The 16,226-nt window shown below is 37.1% G+C and overlaps 1 protein-coding gene across 2 annotated transcripts; it reads left to right on the forward strand.

The window, feature by feature from the left end:
• The first annotated feature begins 2,732 nt into the window (after positions 1-2,732).
• Positions 2,733-6,843, forward strand: LOC131330117 (probable LRR receptor-like serine/threonine-protein kinase At3g47570). 2 transcript variants are annotated; one of them, XM_058363605.1, is made up of 3 exons: positions 2,733-5,463; positions 5,582-6,005; positions 6,619-6,843. In XM_058363605.1, the coding sequence occupies exons 1-2, from the start codon at positions 2,793-2,795 to the stop codon at positions 5,986-5,988; spliced, it is 3,078 nt and encodes a 1,025-aa protein (XP_058219588.1). In that variant the 5' UTR covers positions 2,733-2,792; the 3' UTR covers positions 5,989-6,005; positions 6,619-6,843. The 2 variants fall into 2 exon arrangements, with proteins under 2 accessions (XP_058219588.1, XP_058219587.1); XM_058363604.1 differs by lacking the exon at positions 6,619-6,843 and having other exon boundaries at positions 5,582-6,414.
• Positions 6,844-16,226: the final 9,383 nt, after the last annotated feature.

The raw sequence follows: 16,226 nt of genomic DNA on the forward strand, positions 1-16,226 counted from the left end.
AACGAATCACACATTGGACAAAACAGTAGAAAGTATGCCTAAAATCAAAATCCTCCAAAGATGAATATTGTTCATTAGATATTGTTTGTATTGTTCTCCCGAAATCATATCTCATCAAATTTTAAACCTCTTGGTTTTCAATAAATGATGGAGAAAGCAATTATGCCATTTCAAGCGTTTGTAAATGGCATATGAGCTGAACCCTAAAGACTCACAAAATATCATAAATCTATCCAGCCCATTCCCTATTAACAAACCTGCTACAAATTAAGATTTATACAAAAAAAAATACATACCGGGCAAGCAGTACAACAGATTAGATTCAACCCAAAGAAATTTTACACCGAGAAAATATTATAACAGATTATTTTTAAGCCGTTACTGTTGAAAGTTAAACATACTCCCTCCGTCTCAAATTATTTGTCTGATTCGCAAAACAAGAACTCAAAAATAACGCACTTCTTTCAAGAAAAAATTCAATTTTTTTTCATAAATTAAAAGAACTCATCGATATCTAGTGAATTGTTGAAAAAAAATTGATTTTTTCTTGCAAAAATTGTATTATTTCTACGTTCTTGTTTTGCGGACCAGACAAATATTATGGGACGGAGGGAGTAATTATTACTATGTGCACATGCGTGTGGGCCTTGTTGTGTTTGAGGAGACAGAGAGAGAGAGAGTGGGATGACAGGAGAGAAGTTGAGAGTGATGAAGGAGGGTAGCCTAACAATTTTGGTACGGTGAGTTAAGAGGGCAGTTGAGAGATCGATTGTGTGGCTGTGATAGCTATATGTATGTGTGTATGTGCTGTGTAAAAAGTGTGGGAAAAGAGAGAGAGAGAGAGAGAGAGAGAGAGAGTTTGTGTGAGCTGTGAGTGAGTGAGAGTGAGTTAAATGTATTTGCATGTTTTGATAGAGAGATGATTCAAATGAACAAAAGTAGAGTTGTTAGTACGTGAATTCTCTCTTGATTTCCAACAGTTACGGACCTTCGGTTGATGTACGGCCTGCTCAAAAAAAAAATCCCACCAAATCTGTAAAAGAGTAAAACCATAAAAATCCATGGATAAAATTGAACATGTAAAAGAATAAAATCATAGAAATCCTTGACAAATACTAATAATGAATAAAAAATTACTCTTTCTCTAACTACCTAGTCTAACCATCATTTGTACTCCATTCATTTTGGAAAAGGATATCAGAATCTCATAATTCAAGGATGAAATAATTAGCTGTAAATTAAATCTTCTTTTTACAAAATTTGCTTGCTTTCCATAAACCATGGCAAATTTTGAATTTTACGATTTGAATGAGATAAGTATATCCCTTTCAACCAATTGAGGATAACTCAGTTGGCCAAGACTTTTGCATCTCACTAAAAGATGAGGAATTCGAGTCTCCCCACTTGCGTGTAGGTGTTCCTCCCTTAGAGCCCTTAGAGGGCTTTTTCTTTCTTTGTTTTGCGATATAATAGGCTTATTTTTTGTGTTGATTGAGTTGTTAGGTTTTATTGTTTTATAGACTCTCACAATTGATATAGTGTCTTAGGTTTGTACTTTATATTTTATGTCTAATGTAAAATGATCTCTTCTATCGATTGATTAAAAAAAAAAAAAATTTCCCTTCCATAGGAATTTTACCAATGGCTCCTATAAAGGTATAATTTCTTAAGGAATTTTACCAATTGGAAGTTGTCTATTACCTTTTTAATTCTATACATTCTTTATAAAGTTCAATCATTATCATGTTACTTTTCTTTCCTCTTGCTTTTTTCCTTTTCTTTCGAGAATTTATTTATACTAACCTATTGAAAAATATTTATTTAACTTTAATTATCTTTCCATCCAATCAATTTTTTTTTTTATTTGTCGTGATGAGAGCCCTCCTTATTAATGACCACTTTACTTTAATATATTGTATAGATAAATACTAGATAGAAGTATAGGTATAGATAATGCAAGTTATTCCCATTTAGCCGTTGAAATGTTTGGCCAAAGCTCTATATATAGTGCCCACATGTTCTCATTTTTCTATCACAGAGAAAACCCACTTCTCTCATTCTTTCACTTCCACTTGGGTAACATTTTAGCACTATCTCACCTTCTCACAGTAAAGTTTTCTTCCAAAAATGGTACGTGGCTTTGTTCTCATTCTTTCACTTCCACTTGGCTAAAATTTTAGCACTATCTCACCTTTTCACAGTCAAGTTTTCTTCCAAAAATGGTATGTAGTTCTAAAATATTTGGGCAACTCGATCTGGTTTCATGGTTTTGTTCACATCTTATTGGGCAACTCTGGAAGAGGAAGCTTGAGAGTATTTCGGTTTGAATTTTGGAGCCGTTATAATCCGTCATCACCTTCACATAGGGGAGGACTATGGGCTTTAAGATAGTGTATCACGCCTCCCGATTGTGTTTTAGGCCAACTTTTCTTTCACTCTTTTCCTCAATATTTCGCCATCAGTCTATGATTTCAATTTTAGATTACTCTACCAATAGTTTGAGAATAAATTATATACACCAGCGGTGTAAATATTTGTTTCTTCCAAATCAATTACATTGCCCCACGTTGTCAAAACAACGGTCTCAATTAACAGAACATTGCAACATGACACAACGTAATTGATTTAGATAAAACAATTGTTTACACCAATGGTGTAAATAATTTAATATCTAGTTTTATATGCATGTCCTGTCTTTTTCTTATTACTGTAATTTAATTTAGACTATTAGATTTAACCAATTGAAACCGCAGTTTTTTGTGCTAGTGTTCTAACACCTTCTCCATCACCAGATGGGTCTGCTAATTTCATGGTCCTTATTCCTTCCTCTCTTGCTTTCGGCTTCAGTTGCCGACTCTGTTCATCGCGGGAATGAGACCGATCGACTAGCCCTGCTCTCGTTCAAGGCCCAAATCACGTGGGATCCTTTTGGAACTCTCAACTCGTGGAACAAATCCATCCACTTCTGCCAATGGGTTGGTGTAACATGTGGCCGCCGCCACCCCACGAGGGTCACTATGCTGAACCTGGATGATCGAGAATTGGTGGGCCCCATATCGCCTCACATTGGAAACTTAAGCTTTCTCCAGTTTCTATTGCTGCGTAACAACAGCTTCAGCCATGAAATCCCACCACAATTTGGCCGTTTGAAAAGGCTACGAGGGATAGGGATGCGTAACAGTTCATTGACTGGTGAAATTCCCACCAATATATCTAGTTGCTCTAAACTCATTGTCCTTGCCCTTTCTACAAATAGATTATCAGGGAAAATCCCCGTGGAGCTTGTTTCCCTATCTAAGCTACAGGTACTAAGTATTTATAAGAACCAACAACGTGGAGGAATTCCTTCTGCTTTTGGTAATCTATCGTCTCTGATTATCTTCTCGGTGGGAGATAATAGGATTGGTGGGAGTATTCCTGATGCGCTGGGAAAACTGAAAAATCTAGAAGATCTTAATGTCGGAGTCAATAGATTGGATGGTACCATTCCTTCCTCAATCTTTAATATCTCTTCTCTCAAAAGGTTTTATGCGGTGAATAACCAACTTCATGGTATGCTTCCCTCGGAACTTGGAAATACTCATCCTAATCTTGAAGTGATTGAAGTTGGTGGGAACTTATTTACTGGATCTCTTCCAATATCCTTATCTAATGCCACCAAGCTGAACTACATTGGTTTTTCAGCTAATAATTTTACCGGAAAAGTGCCTCATTTGGAAAAGTTGAATAATCTCGGGAAGTTAATCTTGAGTGGAAATCATCTTGGATCTGGAGAAGGTGATGACTTGAGTTTTCTTAATTCTTTAACCAATGCTACGAAATTGACCCATCTATTTCTTACCATAAACAATTTCGAAGGGTTATTACCCAACACGATCAGCAATTTCTCAACTGATCTGGTCTGGTTGGATATAAGTGGCAATAAAATAGTTGGGAGCATCCCAACTGGGATAGGTAATCTGGTCAATTTACAATTTCTTGGTCTGTCCGTCAACCATTTGACAGGACAAATTCCTTCTGATATTTGTAAGATTCAAAATCTAGTGTTTTTGGGTCTCTTCGATAACAAATTTAAGGAGGAGATCCCGTCGTCTATTGGAAATTTGACTCAGTTAACAACTCTTCTACTGTCTGAAAACAATCTTCACGGAAGTATCCCTTCAAGTGTGGGCAAATGTCAAATGTTGGTGGAACTAAGACTTCAACAAAACAATCTTATGGGTACAATACCCATAGAAGTTATCAGTCTTTCATCATTACTGCGTTTGAGCATTTCTCGAAATAGTTTAACTGGTTCTCTTCCGATCGAAATTGGAAATTTAAAAAATCTCGAGGAACTTTATGTTTCTGAGAACATGTTATCTAGTGAAATTCCAAGCAGTCTTGGTAGCTGCGTAAAATTGAAAATGCTATACATGGAGGGTAACAAATTCTCGGGAGCGCTTCCTTCGTCTTATAGTAACTTGAAAGGTATGGAGGAAATAGATATTTCTCACAACAATTTCTCCGGACAAATCCCCGACTATTTCGAGAACTTTGTCTTCTTGCATGTATTGAATTTGTCATTCAATGAGTTCGAAGGAGTGGTACCGGAAAGAGGCATATATAGAAATGCGACTGCGATTTCAGTCAAGGGAAACAGTAAGCTTTGTGGAGGTATAGCTGAATTGGAGCTACAAAGTTGCAACTCCAAAGGGTATAGAAAGAAAAGATCTTATCTTACCATGAATCTAATAATCTCGATAGGTTGTGGGATTCTAGGACCAAGTTTGATGTTGTGTTTCCTCTATCACTATTCGTTTAGAAAGAGGACAAATGTGTCTTTTTTCAGATTACTAGGGAGCCCGTTTCTGAAACTGTCCTACCAAAGTCTACTTAAAGCTACTGACGGGTTCTCGCCAGCCAACTTGATTGGCGTGGGTGGCTTTGGTTCAGTGTATAGAGGAATTCTTGATCATGGAAGTAAAGTTGTTGCAATTAAGGTACTACATCTAGACTTTGCCGGAGCTTTGAAGAGTTTCACCGCTGAGTGTAAAGCCTTGAAGAACATCAAACACCGAAATCTTGTAAAAGTTCTCACGACATGTTCAAGTATCGACTATCAAGGCAATGATTTCAAAGCTCTGGTATATGAGTTCATGGTCAACGGAAGCCTAGAGGAGTGGTTGCATCCGAATGAGAATGAACTTGTGGTGCGTAGTGAGTCAAGAAGTTTAAATCTTCTTCAGAGGTTAAACATTGCAATTGATATCGCTTCTGCATTGGATTATCTCCACCATTATAGCTCAGAGCCAATAGTCCACTGTGATTTGAAGCCAACCAATGTTCTTCTGGATGAAGAAATGATTGGACATGTTGCTGATTTTGGGCTAGCAAGATTCTTACAAGATTCTACTTGTACTTCTTCTGTAAATCAATCAAGTTCCATTGGCATAAGGGGATCTGTAGGTTATGCAGCTCCAGGTAAATGTACTCCTTAAGCACTTTTTTGCCTTCTTTTACTTTCCAAAAGTAAGACTGTATTCCTATATCCAGAGTTCTTCGGAATCTAATTGCAATTTTTTTCACTTCGTAATTGTAGAGTATGGCATGGGAAATGAAGTGTCAACATCGGGTGATGTGTATAGTTACGGAATCCTTATTTTAGAGATGTTTACAGCCAAGAGACCTACTGATAGAATGTTTATTGATGGTATTACTCTCCACAACTTTGCCAAGATAGACTTGGCTGAACAAGTAGAGAGCATTGTTGATCCAACACTGCTTCAACAAACAGAACAGGGGGAGGCAAGCTCAAGCATCCACAGTGATCAGAGCCAAAGTTTTGCTAGAAGTCTCAAGATTCGGGAGATCTTGATTTTAATACTTAATGTTGGGATTGCCTGCTCAGAAGAACTTCCCAGAGATCGACCGGCGATGAATGAGGTTCTTACTCGGTTGCATGAGTGCAAGAAGATTCTTCTCCGAGATGGAAAACGTATCAGATGAAGTGTGACAATGAGGAGGTATATGAACCGTTCACGCTTTTAGTTAACTCGACAAGATGCCTGCATTTGTGTTTATGCCATTGAAACTCTTTACTAGGCCAGCAGTATTACAAAATGCCTGGATTGCCTACAAAATGCCTGCATTTCTTTAATAAGTATATTACGGCTTGAAGCAATCAATTAGCCTTTAATTTGGAAAGTAAGACCCTGTTTCATCAGCTAACTTAAGGAGAAACTAAATCAACCATAGTCTTGTTTTTACCTTCAAATATTTAGAAAATACGATTGAATCAAGATCATAGCTTACCTCTTTTGCCAAATTCCTATTCAACATACTGAAATCTTGATTTCAATTTTTAAGGTGGGAAAGTTCTTTGATAATGTCTACAGCTACTGATTTGGGATGTGATTTGTGTTTGTCCTTTTTTTAATTTTTTTTTTGAAACAAATTTTTTTTTAGCTATTCAGCTTCTGACCCTTGTGTTAAAGTAATTATTGATTTAAGAGCATCTACAATGGCATAATCAAAACCAAAAGGTTGTTAAAGGTTAGCAATATTTACTTCAAAAAATGCTCTAAGTGCATCAAACTGTCTCAACAATTCTAATCATTTTTGTTTCTCTGGTCGTAGGGAATTGCGACGTGATTGGCCATAAAGCATATCGTGGCTTAAAAATTTCGTTTCAAATGATGCTGAATAATTGCTTTGGCTGCTTCTTATATATAGTGTCCTATTTATTGTTCCTTTCTTTTACGTTTTTATTTGTGAATAATGCAATTTATGTCATATAAATTTCCCTTCAATTTGCTAAATAAGAAGTCCTTTCAGAAGGCAATGACAATTCTCTCTTACACTTAATTCATATCAATTTCATAGTTCCAATAGAATGGTTAGACACGTCTGCACAAATGCTTCCCAGAAGTGGGACAGATGATAATGTTCCAAATTCATAGATCTGTGTGGCAGCAATGCATACATTTTGAAATTTGAACACATGACATATCCAATTTCTGCTTGTTCATCGGTGAAGTCAAAGGAGTCATTTCTACACATAGCACTTTTAGCAACTCCAAAAAATGTATCTGAAAAGTCCTGTTTTCGACACGGGTATGCCGAGCAAGGGGCGAGTGTGCTTGTAGGCATTTGTTGAGTGAGTGCCAACGTACCAAAGCTTGTCGCACTTAACGTTGGATGGATGGATGCCATGAATCTAACTTCTAAGCGTAGAGCGATTGTTGTGGGTGGCTTAAAAGGAAAAACCACAAGTTGGTTTGTGAGTTGCCACAACAGGATGGACTTAACTATTTCCTGATGATGTAGGAAAAAAAAGAACAAGCAAAGATGAAAACTAATCGAAATCCATTAATGATTAAAAGAGTTGATGATTACAAGTTGGTGAGAGGACCAAAGATAAAAAATGCAAAAAAAGATAAAGTTATAAAGTTAATTATGTGGTGGGTTTCAAAAAAAGATAAAAAGTTTAAAAAATTAGTTTAGGGTCCACTATAAAGAATTTGTAACCCAGTTAGTCCACTTCTAATGTTTGTAACCCCTCTAGTCCACCAATATAGTTTAGTAAGGCCTTAAGTCCACTTCTTTTAAAAAAGAAATTAAACCAAGACAAAAAATGCCCTCCTATATAAGCTATCATATGGAGAGAAACCTTGGCCAAAACAAATCTGGAGCGCTCTCTCTCTCTCTCTCTATCTCTCTCTCTCGTATCTTCTTCCTCCTCAATCGCCGGCGAATGGGATTGTCTTGAAATTTCATCTCCGATGCCGGCATCTGACGGGTCGCCGGTATCTGACACGTCATCTTTGTCGTCATCTATGCTATGCAAAACAAAGAACGCGACGACGCACCGGTTACAATAAACCTCCAAACTTTGTATAGCGACACCGTTGATGGTGACATCGCCGTTTCGAGATCGGATAACAACCGACTTGTTCGGAGCGTCTCGATCGCAGTTCCTTATGTTTGGTGGTAATCTAATCTGATTCTGATAAGTGCCAAAATATACACATTTTTGCTCTCCAATCTATACTTACTAGTCTTTTATATTTGTTAATTGGTATTTATTTTGCGTTTTTATGTTTACAGGTTGCTCGAGCTCGATTTTCATGATTTTTGGGTAAAGATGGAAGTTAACAAAAGTTTTTGATTGAAGTGCCAAGTGCATTAAAATTTTAGTGGTCAATTTAATATTAGACAAAATCCTAAGGGACTATTATGTAATTAATGCATTCAGTTGCTATAAAATCAAAACCTAATACCTACTGACTACGGACCAGGCCGTGAAAAAGAAGAGAAAGGACAGACGGGGGCTGTTGCCAAGATCTCTTTCTGTTCCGATAATTTTTCTTTCTTCTGCATTTTGTTCTTTTCAAGTTTTGAAGCTTTGTTTAGTTACTCGCACTGAGGTAACATATTTTAATTTTTGTTCTTAATAAAAGTTGTTCGTTGATTCCTGTTTAACTTAGATCTTTTATTTATTTATTTTTATTTCGCGTTTTAAAAGCATGATTAATTCTAGGGTTTCTTGTATTTCTTGTTCAATGTATAGTGAGTAGTCGTTTAGGTAGGGTCATGGGGTGATTATCACACCGTGGCTAGTTCGGGCACTGCTCCTTTTATCAAACAATGAAAAACCAATGTTAGATTGGAAAATACTTCCCGTGGACGAATCCGGGCATCGTCGGAGCCCATGTGAACGGGAGAATGGGGGTCCAAAACTCATTCTTTACTGCGCATGGGTATACGGCGACCATAGGGTCTCGCATCTTGTGGGGTATCTTTTTCAATCTAAAATTAAACATTTTTAAGAACTCCAAACAGAACAGGTTAATCCGGACTAGTTATAAGTGCTGTGAACCCTACGACTGTACGTTTCTTTTAATTGTCTGAAAAGTACAATCAATTTCGAAGGTTTAGTTTAATCTCAAATCAACAGACAATGGGTGGCTACCTAAGAGCCCGTTTTTAAAAGTAACAACCCGAGTTTTTGAGGAACACACATCACCGTCTCTGTGGATTCGACTCCGGACTTACCGGATATTATGCTGCGTCGGTCTCCGCCCTACGCTTGGGGCAACCCATTATTTTAGGACTAGGATTCCGTCAAGCATTTTTGGCGCCGATGCCGGGGACGGTAACGTGTATTAAGAATTCGGATAGTTATTTTTTTATTTGCTTTCTTTTTAGTTTTTTTTTTTATCGTTGAAAAGGAAAAAAAAAAAGACCCATTTTGCAAGGAGGTATGGAGGTTATGCAAAACAATTTGATTGTTCAGTGTCGCTTCCTATATTTTATGGTTCTGCATCAGAAAATCATTTTTCGCATGTTCATAAACTTGAGGAGGTTTTTGCTAGCGATGAAGTGGTTCTTTTACATGTATTTCCGGCATCTTTGCGTGATAGTGCTCTAGATTGGTTTAATTTATTGAGTCCAAGATTGACATGGGGTGAGATTGTAATACAATTTTTCATTCATTTCAATCCCTCATATGAAACTCATATGCTTTTACAAGAACTATCAGATTTCTCTCAACATGATGATGAGTCTTTGTCACAGTGTTAGAAGCGATTTAAATTTGTCGTATTCTCTTGGTCGAGTTTTAATTGTGAGATTGGCAGTCTTCTGGCTACCTTTTGCCATGCTTTAAATCTTAAGACATGCGAGGTGGATTTTAGATTCACTGACGAATTCCTGGATAAAACCCCTGAAGACGCTTGGGATTTCTTAGATAAATTAACCCAAAAGCTCCAATTTTGTGAATTGACTGAAAGTTTTGAGGGTACCAATTTTGATGATAGGGAAAAAGAGACAATAGAGCCGCTTCCTAAGGATATTAATTCAGATGCGAGAGAGAAAGAGGAAATAGAACTGCTTGTCATTAGTGAAGACTATATGCCTTTTGAGGAGTCATTACCAATAGCCGTTGAGGAGTCATTATCAATAGTTTTTGATGAGTCATTCCCAATAATTGCCCTAAATAATCAAATACTCTCAGCTCTAGATAGTGTCACTCCTCCTTCTGAGTTTCCACTTTCGCAAGAGGTTTTAAATGTAGAGCAGATTGATTTTCTTTGTGTTGATGAATTTAATTTAGTTTGTCATTCATATCTTGTGGACTTTGTCAACGCTTTAAAAATTGATCTAGTTTGGGCTAAGCACTTAGTTGAACTTAAGTGTCTAAATTGAATTCGGCAAATGCGTTATTCGAAGTATCTTATCTTGTGGCATGGTCGAATTCAATTTTTGATAAAAAGTGTAGAATGGAGTGCTATGTTCATTGTCTTAGCTCTCGTTGACATAATAAATGTTCGGCACCCGCGTTTGGCTGTTCGTACATGAATTTTTTTTTTTTTGGTCTGGTATAGCCACCTGTTTTCCACTTGAGAAATAGGGAGAAAAGTAGTACCCGTGTCTTTCGCGTGAAGAAAGTGGATGATTTTTTTTTTGTTTTCCTTTTATTTCTTGCTTTATTTATTTATTTTAGTTATTTTTCTTGCTGTCTTGGAGGCTAACATTTTGCAGGTTGTTCGATCCAAGTTGGGGGGTCTCCTTCTCTCTATAGTTTACTCTGCTTAGCCCCTCCTTTTCGAGGTGTTATCTCTCCTCTATTTACGTTCTGTCCTATCTTTATTTTTCATGCTTTCAATGCGGACATTGAATAATTCAAGTTGGGGGAAGTGATCACTTTGTTCTTTATTTTGTTAAAAAAAATTAAAAAATAGTGAAAATCTTTTGCATGAGACCTGAAAGCTGTTGAAATTGGCTCGTGGTTGATTGAGTTTGAGATATGATAGTCATTCTTCTAATATTGTGGTGGCATTGTAATTCTTTTTACTAGCTTATCGCGAAGAATTTGTCATGGCATTTATTTTTAACACATTTGCACTTCACATCTGTTTGGGCTTTGGTTGCTTGTGAGCTGTGACTTGATTATTCTTGATGGCTAGTTTAGTGGAGACTTATGCTCCATGTGAGTTTAGAGCCTTATCTTTTCTTGGAGTGGTATCAAATAAACTCTTGCTGTCAAAAAAAAAAGGAAAAGGAAATTCGTTGTTGATCTCATTATTTTTGTCGTCGAGTGTTGGAAATGTTTTGAATTGCCTACTTATCTCTTGGATTTGGAAAATTGCATGGTTGTGTTGCCCATTGGAGAGGATTATAGGCCATCTTTGCTATTTAGAGCCGGTTCGTTTCTTTCTTTCATACATTTATCTCTTGTGAGCCCATTTGAGCCTCTCGCATGATACCCTTTTCTTATTGAGCTCCTCTATCTATATTGTGTCTTGAAAAAGCTTAGATAATTGTGTTGAGGTATATTTTTTCAGAAGAGAGAGTAAATGTAGTGAGAATTGGGTTTTACTGATTGGTCATCTTTCTCGTAGAAAAAAAACATAAAAAATAAAATTAAAAAAAAAATCAGAAAGGGAAGACACCAAATTATTGTGGAAAGGAGAAATGTTTGTTCTTAATGTGGGATTGTGTTAAAGATAGGAAAGAGAGATGTGGTGGAGTCGAAAAGAAGGAAAATATTAAAGAAACAAAAAAAAGGGGGCATTGTTATATTTGTCCTATGTGAATTGTGGTTAGCCTATTCTCAGACACTTGAATGTGTACCCTAACCTTGAAATATTTTCCCTATCCTAACGTTATCACCAGAATTGAAGTCTTATTTGATCCTAAAGGCAATTGGTTGTGAATTGGCGGATAGAGAGAGTTTTCAATACTTGGCATTCTGTTCATGAGATCGTGTGTCCACTATATAAAGCTTTCTTTTCGTGTCAACTTATGCAGGATACTTTGCTTTCATTTACATAATTTCCGCCTGCACATAGTGAGAGTAATATGCACCTTGTTTCAAGTGATTTCATTTGTTGAGTGAATAACACGGTGAGATTTGAAGTCGAGACTCGGTCCGAAGAGAAATTTTGATTATTTTTCACTTGTAACCAAAGCCTTTGTTCACACACGCTGAGTATCGGTGCCATGACTTATTTTTCTGACTTGATAGTATCTAGAATTGCTTATGTCGTTATCTCTTTGCGTTGTCTTCATAATCCTTACTTGAGATATTATTGAGCTGTCTTACAGGTTTTTGGATTTCATGTGAAAGGATTCTTGGTGTTTTGTGGGTGATCACTGCTGAAAACCCTCACGAGATTTCACTCGTCCTATCGGGGCCACCTGGGGGTTTAAAAGAACTATCGGTTTAATTTGTTTTCTTTAGTTGTATTTTGTTTTCTTTGCTCGGGACTAGCAAAGTGTAAGTTGGGGGGTGTGATAAGTGCCAAAATATACATATTTTTGCTCTCCAATCTATACTTACTAGTCTTTTATATTTGTTAATTGGTATTTATTTTGCGTTTTTTTGTTTACAGGTTGCTCGAGCTCGATTTTTATGATTTTTGGGTAAAGATGGAAGTTAACAAAAGTTTTTGATTGAAGTGCGAAGTGCATTAAAATTTTAGTGGTCAATTTAATATTAGACAAAATCCCAAGGGACCATTATGTAATTAATGCATTCAGTTGCTATAAAATCAAAACCTAATACCTACTGACTACGGACCAGGCCGTGAAAAAGAAGAGAAAGGACAGACGGGGGCTGTTGCCAAGATCTCTTTCTTTCTGTTCCGATAATTTTTCTTTCTTCTGCGTTTTGTTCCTTTCAAGTTTTGAAGCTTTGTTTAGTTACTCGCACTGAGGTAACATATTTAAAATTTTTTTTTTAATAAAAGTTCGTTGATTCCTGTTTAACTTAGATCTTTTATTTATTTATTTTTATTTCGCGTTTTAAAAGCATGATTAATTCTAGGGTTTCTTGTATTTCTTGTTCAATGCATAGTGAGTAGTCGTTTAGGTAGGGTCATGGGGTGATTATCACACCGTGGCTAGTTCGGGCACTGCTCCTTTTATCAAACAATGAAAAACCGATGTTAGATTGGAAAATACTTCCCGCAGACGAATCCGGGTATCGTCAGAGCCCATGTGAATGGGGGAATGGGGGTCCAAAACTCATTCTTCACTGCGCATGGGTATACGGCGACCATAGGGTCTCGCATCTTGCGGGGTATCTTTTTCAATCTAAAATTAAACATTTTTAAGAACTCCAAACAGAGCAGGTTAATCCGGACTAGTTATAAGTGCTATGAACCCTACGACCGTACCTTTCTTTTAATTATCTGAAAAGTACAATCAATTTCGAAGGTTTAGTTTAATCTCAAATCAACCGACAAGGGATGGCTACCTAAGAGCCCGTTTTTAAAAGTAACAACCCGAGTTTTTGAGGAACACACATCACCGTTTCCGTGGATTCGACTCCGGACTTACCGGATATTATGCTGCGTCGGTCTCCGCCCTACGTTTGGGGCAACCCATTATTTTAGGACTAGGAAATCGCCAAGCAGATTCCTAGCAAAAAAGGAGAAGGTATTAAAATGCTTGGAGGGTACCTTCATTTCTCTGCTTCCAAGAGTGTGCTGGAGTTGATACCGGTGATGTCCCTACTTAATCGAATTTTGTGCTAGTCGTTTTTTTTTTTTTGAAGATTCCGAGAAATTTGAAGATTATAAGTACTTATGTTGAATTGTTTGTGGGATGTTTGCAGAATTGTGAGAGGAACTTGACAAGCTTCCAAACAAGAAGATTGAAGAACCGGGGCTGGACATCTCCGTCGAGGGTAAGGGTGTGGTTGCTGCTGTGATTGGGTTACTGCATCATACTTAGGGTGATCGTTACTAGCACTAGAACTAACACCATCGCTCTGGTTGTCTCGGTTGGAAAAGTTATCTCCAAAAACACTTGCTGAAAAAAACTTGCAGAAATGTTTCGCAAAGATATGTTTTTTGTTTGTCTCAGATCTATCTTCGTTTTTTGATAACGTAGAGAGAATAGATTGGGACATATAAAATTATAAGATTATATGTGCACTTTTGTTAATGTATTACCAAAAATAGGGTAGGAACGCAGATTGTGACATAAGTTTATATGTACACTTTTTTAACACGTAGAGAATATATTTGGCATGATACAAAGTTCAACTATACACATATAATATTACAGTGGGGTTCTCATGAGGGATCCCGGATTTTGGTGTGGTGCGGGATGTTGTTGTGAGCCGTTGGATTTGAATCCAACGTCCAGGATAAGACATAGCCATTAAAACCCAAATAATTACACTTTTCCCCCTAAGCCCTTACACTTCCCACCTTCACCATCCATTCACGCAGAACGCAGAAAAGAGAGAGAGAGAGAGAGAGAGAGAGAGAGAGAGAGAGAGAGAGAGAGAGAGGAAAACGAAGAACGAAGCTCGAACCAAAGAAGAAACGCGAACCAGAGAACGACGAAGATCGGACGGGAGAAGAGAACGACTGAAGGTCTCTCTCTCTGGAACTGCTATTTCATGCAGACAGACGAAGAGAGAAAAGCAGAGCCGAAAACCCACGCGACGAACGGAGACGAACGAAGAGGAGAAGAAGAACGAAGAAGATCGAAGAAGAAGAAGATATACGAAGATCCACCGAGGTATCTCTCTCCCTCTCTCGAAAAAAAATGAAAAAAAAAATCTAGATCTAGATCGTTCTGGTTTCTCAGAAATTAGGTTTTTTGCCTTTTAGGACAAACGACGAAGAACGAAGAGGAGAAGAAGAACGAAGACGGACGACAAAAGATTGAAGCTAGCATCCACCGAGGTATCTCTCTCAGAAATTTAAAAAAAAAATGTTTCTGGTTACTGCTTTTTTTGCCCATTTGAAAATCGGCAAAAAATTAGTTTTTTTTTTGGGATTCAAAATCAACAAACTATTTTGAGGAGTGTTTCAATTTCATTGATGGAGCTAAAAGAACAGGTGGTGGTGTATTGGTTCACTATTTTGTCGAAAAATCCAGAAGGCGATTGTTGTTACACTATTTACATTATTTTTGGGAAATATCATAAAAAGTTCAGTACCCATTGTCTCTGTTGAACCCCCGGACTGTACTGTGGATGGTAGTGGGTGATTCCTCTCACTGGAGGTGGGGATCGTAAATAAGAACTTATGAATTTTGAGTCTTGACGCATCTATGTCGACATACGGAATGGTAATCTAAGATTTGATGCTTTTAATTTTCATACGTGGTGTCATAGGCAGACTAGTCAGCAGTGGGGTGCTTGAGCTTGGCTTCATTATGTATTGCACTTGATTTTGGTTTGAGTTTGGCTTCATTATGTCTCTCTCTGGTTCAGAAATTCTGGTTTACAAAAACCCTAATTCTAAATTTTTACATTAATTCTGGAATGCTGTTAGAGAATGACTTCGTGAATATTGGAATGCCACTGCTAGATTTTTTTGTTCATTTTCCTTCTGCTTTTTTCTACTCTAAAATTTCGGTTCTTGTTCTTTTTGCACCCGACATGATTCAACTTGGAATTGCCTATAATAACTCAAAACAAAACAGAAGAACATCTCTTGTTTAGTCATTTGTTATCAATATTAGGAAAAAAAATTAGAAGTTTTGTCGATTTGTTGATGTGAATTTTTGGGCTAAGTTCCCATTTGGACTATTGGTTATCCATTTTCTGAATGTAGGGATCCTTTTTTTGGCTTTTATGCATTTTCCGAAGACTGTTATTTCTAAAACAGTTTTCATTTTTGAAGAAAAATTGTTCTTTCAAACAGAACAATTTTTTAAAATACAGTAACTTTTTGGACATATTGTTAAGAGAGGGGAGAAGGTTAAGTAATAGTAGGATTCAACATGAATGCTAACCTGATGACGATGATGACGGGGCATCATGCCGCCCACAGCAATGGTTAAACTGTCGATGATGCATGTTATTGGTAGTGTTTTTATGGACTTGGTGCATGTTATTCTCTTTTGAATCTGAAAAAGGTAGTTTGTAAGGATACAATTAGAAATTTAGAACGAGCATGAAGCTTCTCCTTCAACTGTGATTGGCGATTATTGGATATTTTAGCATGTCTATTAAAACTGATTTCCAGTCTTGAGTTAGCTGCCGATTAATGTTCTTTGGTTTGTTGGACTGTTATTCAATTGTGTTCCCCATATTGCTTGTCTATACAGATGAATCTGTGGCTTCGGGTTGCGGAATTAGTAGTCCCTCGTCAATTGATTCGGTTAATAGCAAAACAACAAATCCTTGTGACAAGGTGAAACCGCATGAAGACAGATTTGGAGATTCGTCGTCAAATTAATAAAGTGCTTGAGGGGTGTCCTCATGTAGATATTTT

The sequence above is a fragment of the Rhododendron vialii genome, chromosome 6a, assembly GCF_030253575.1.
Source record: "Rhododendron vialii isolate Sample 1 chromosome 6a, ASM3025357v1".
Classification (NCBI taxonomy): domain Eukaryota; kingdom Viridiplantae; phylum Streptophyta; class Magnoliopsida; order Ericales; family Ericaceae; genus Rhododendron; species Rhododendron vialii.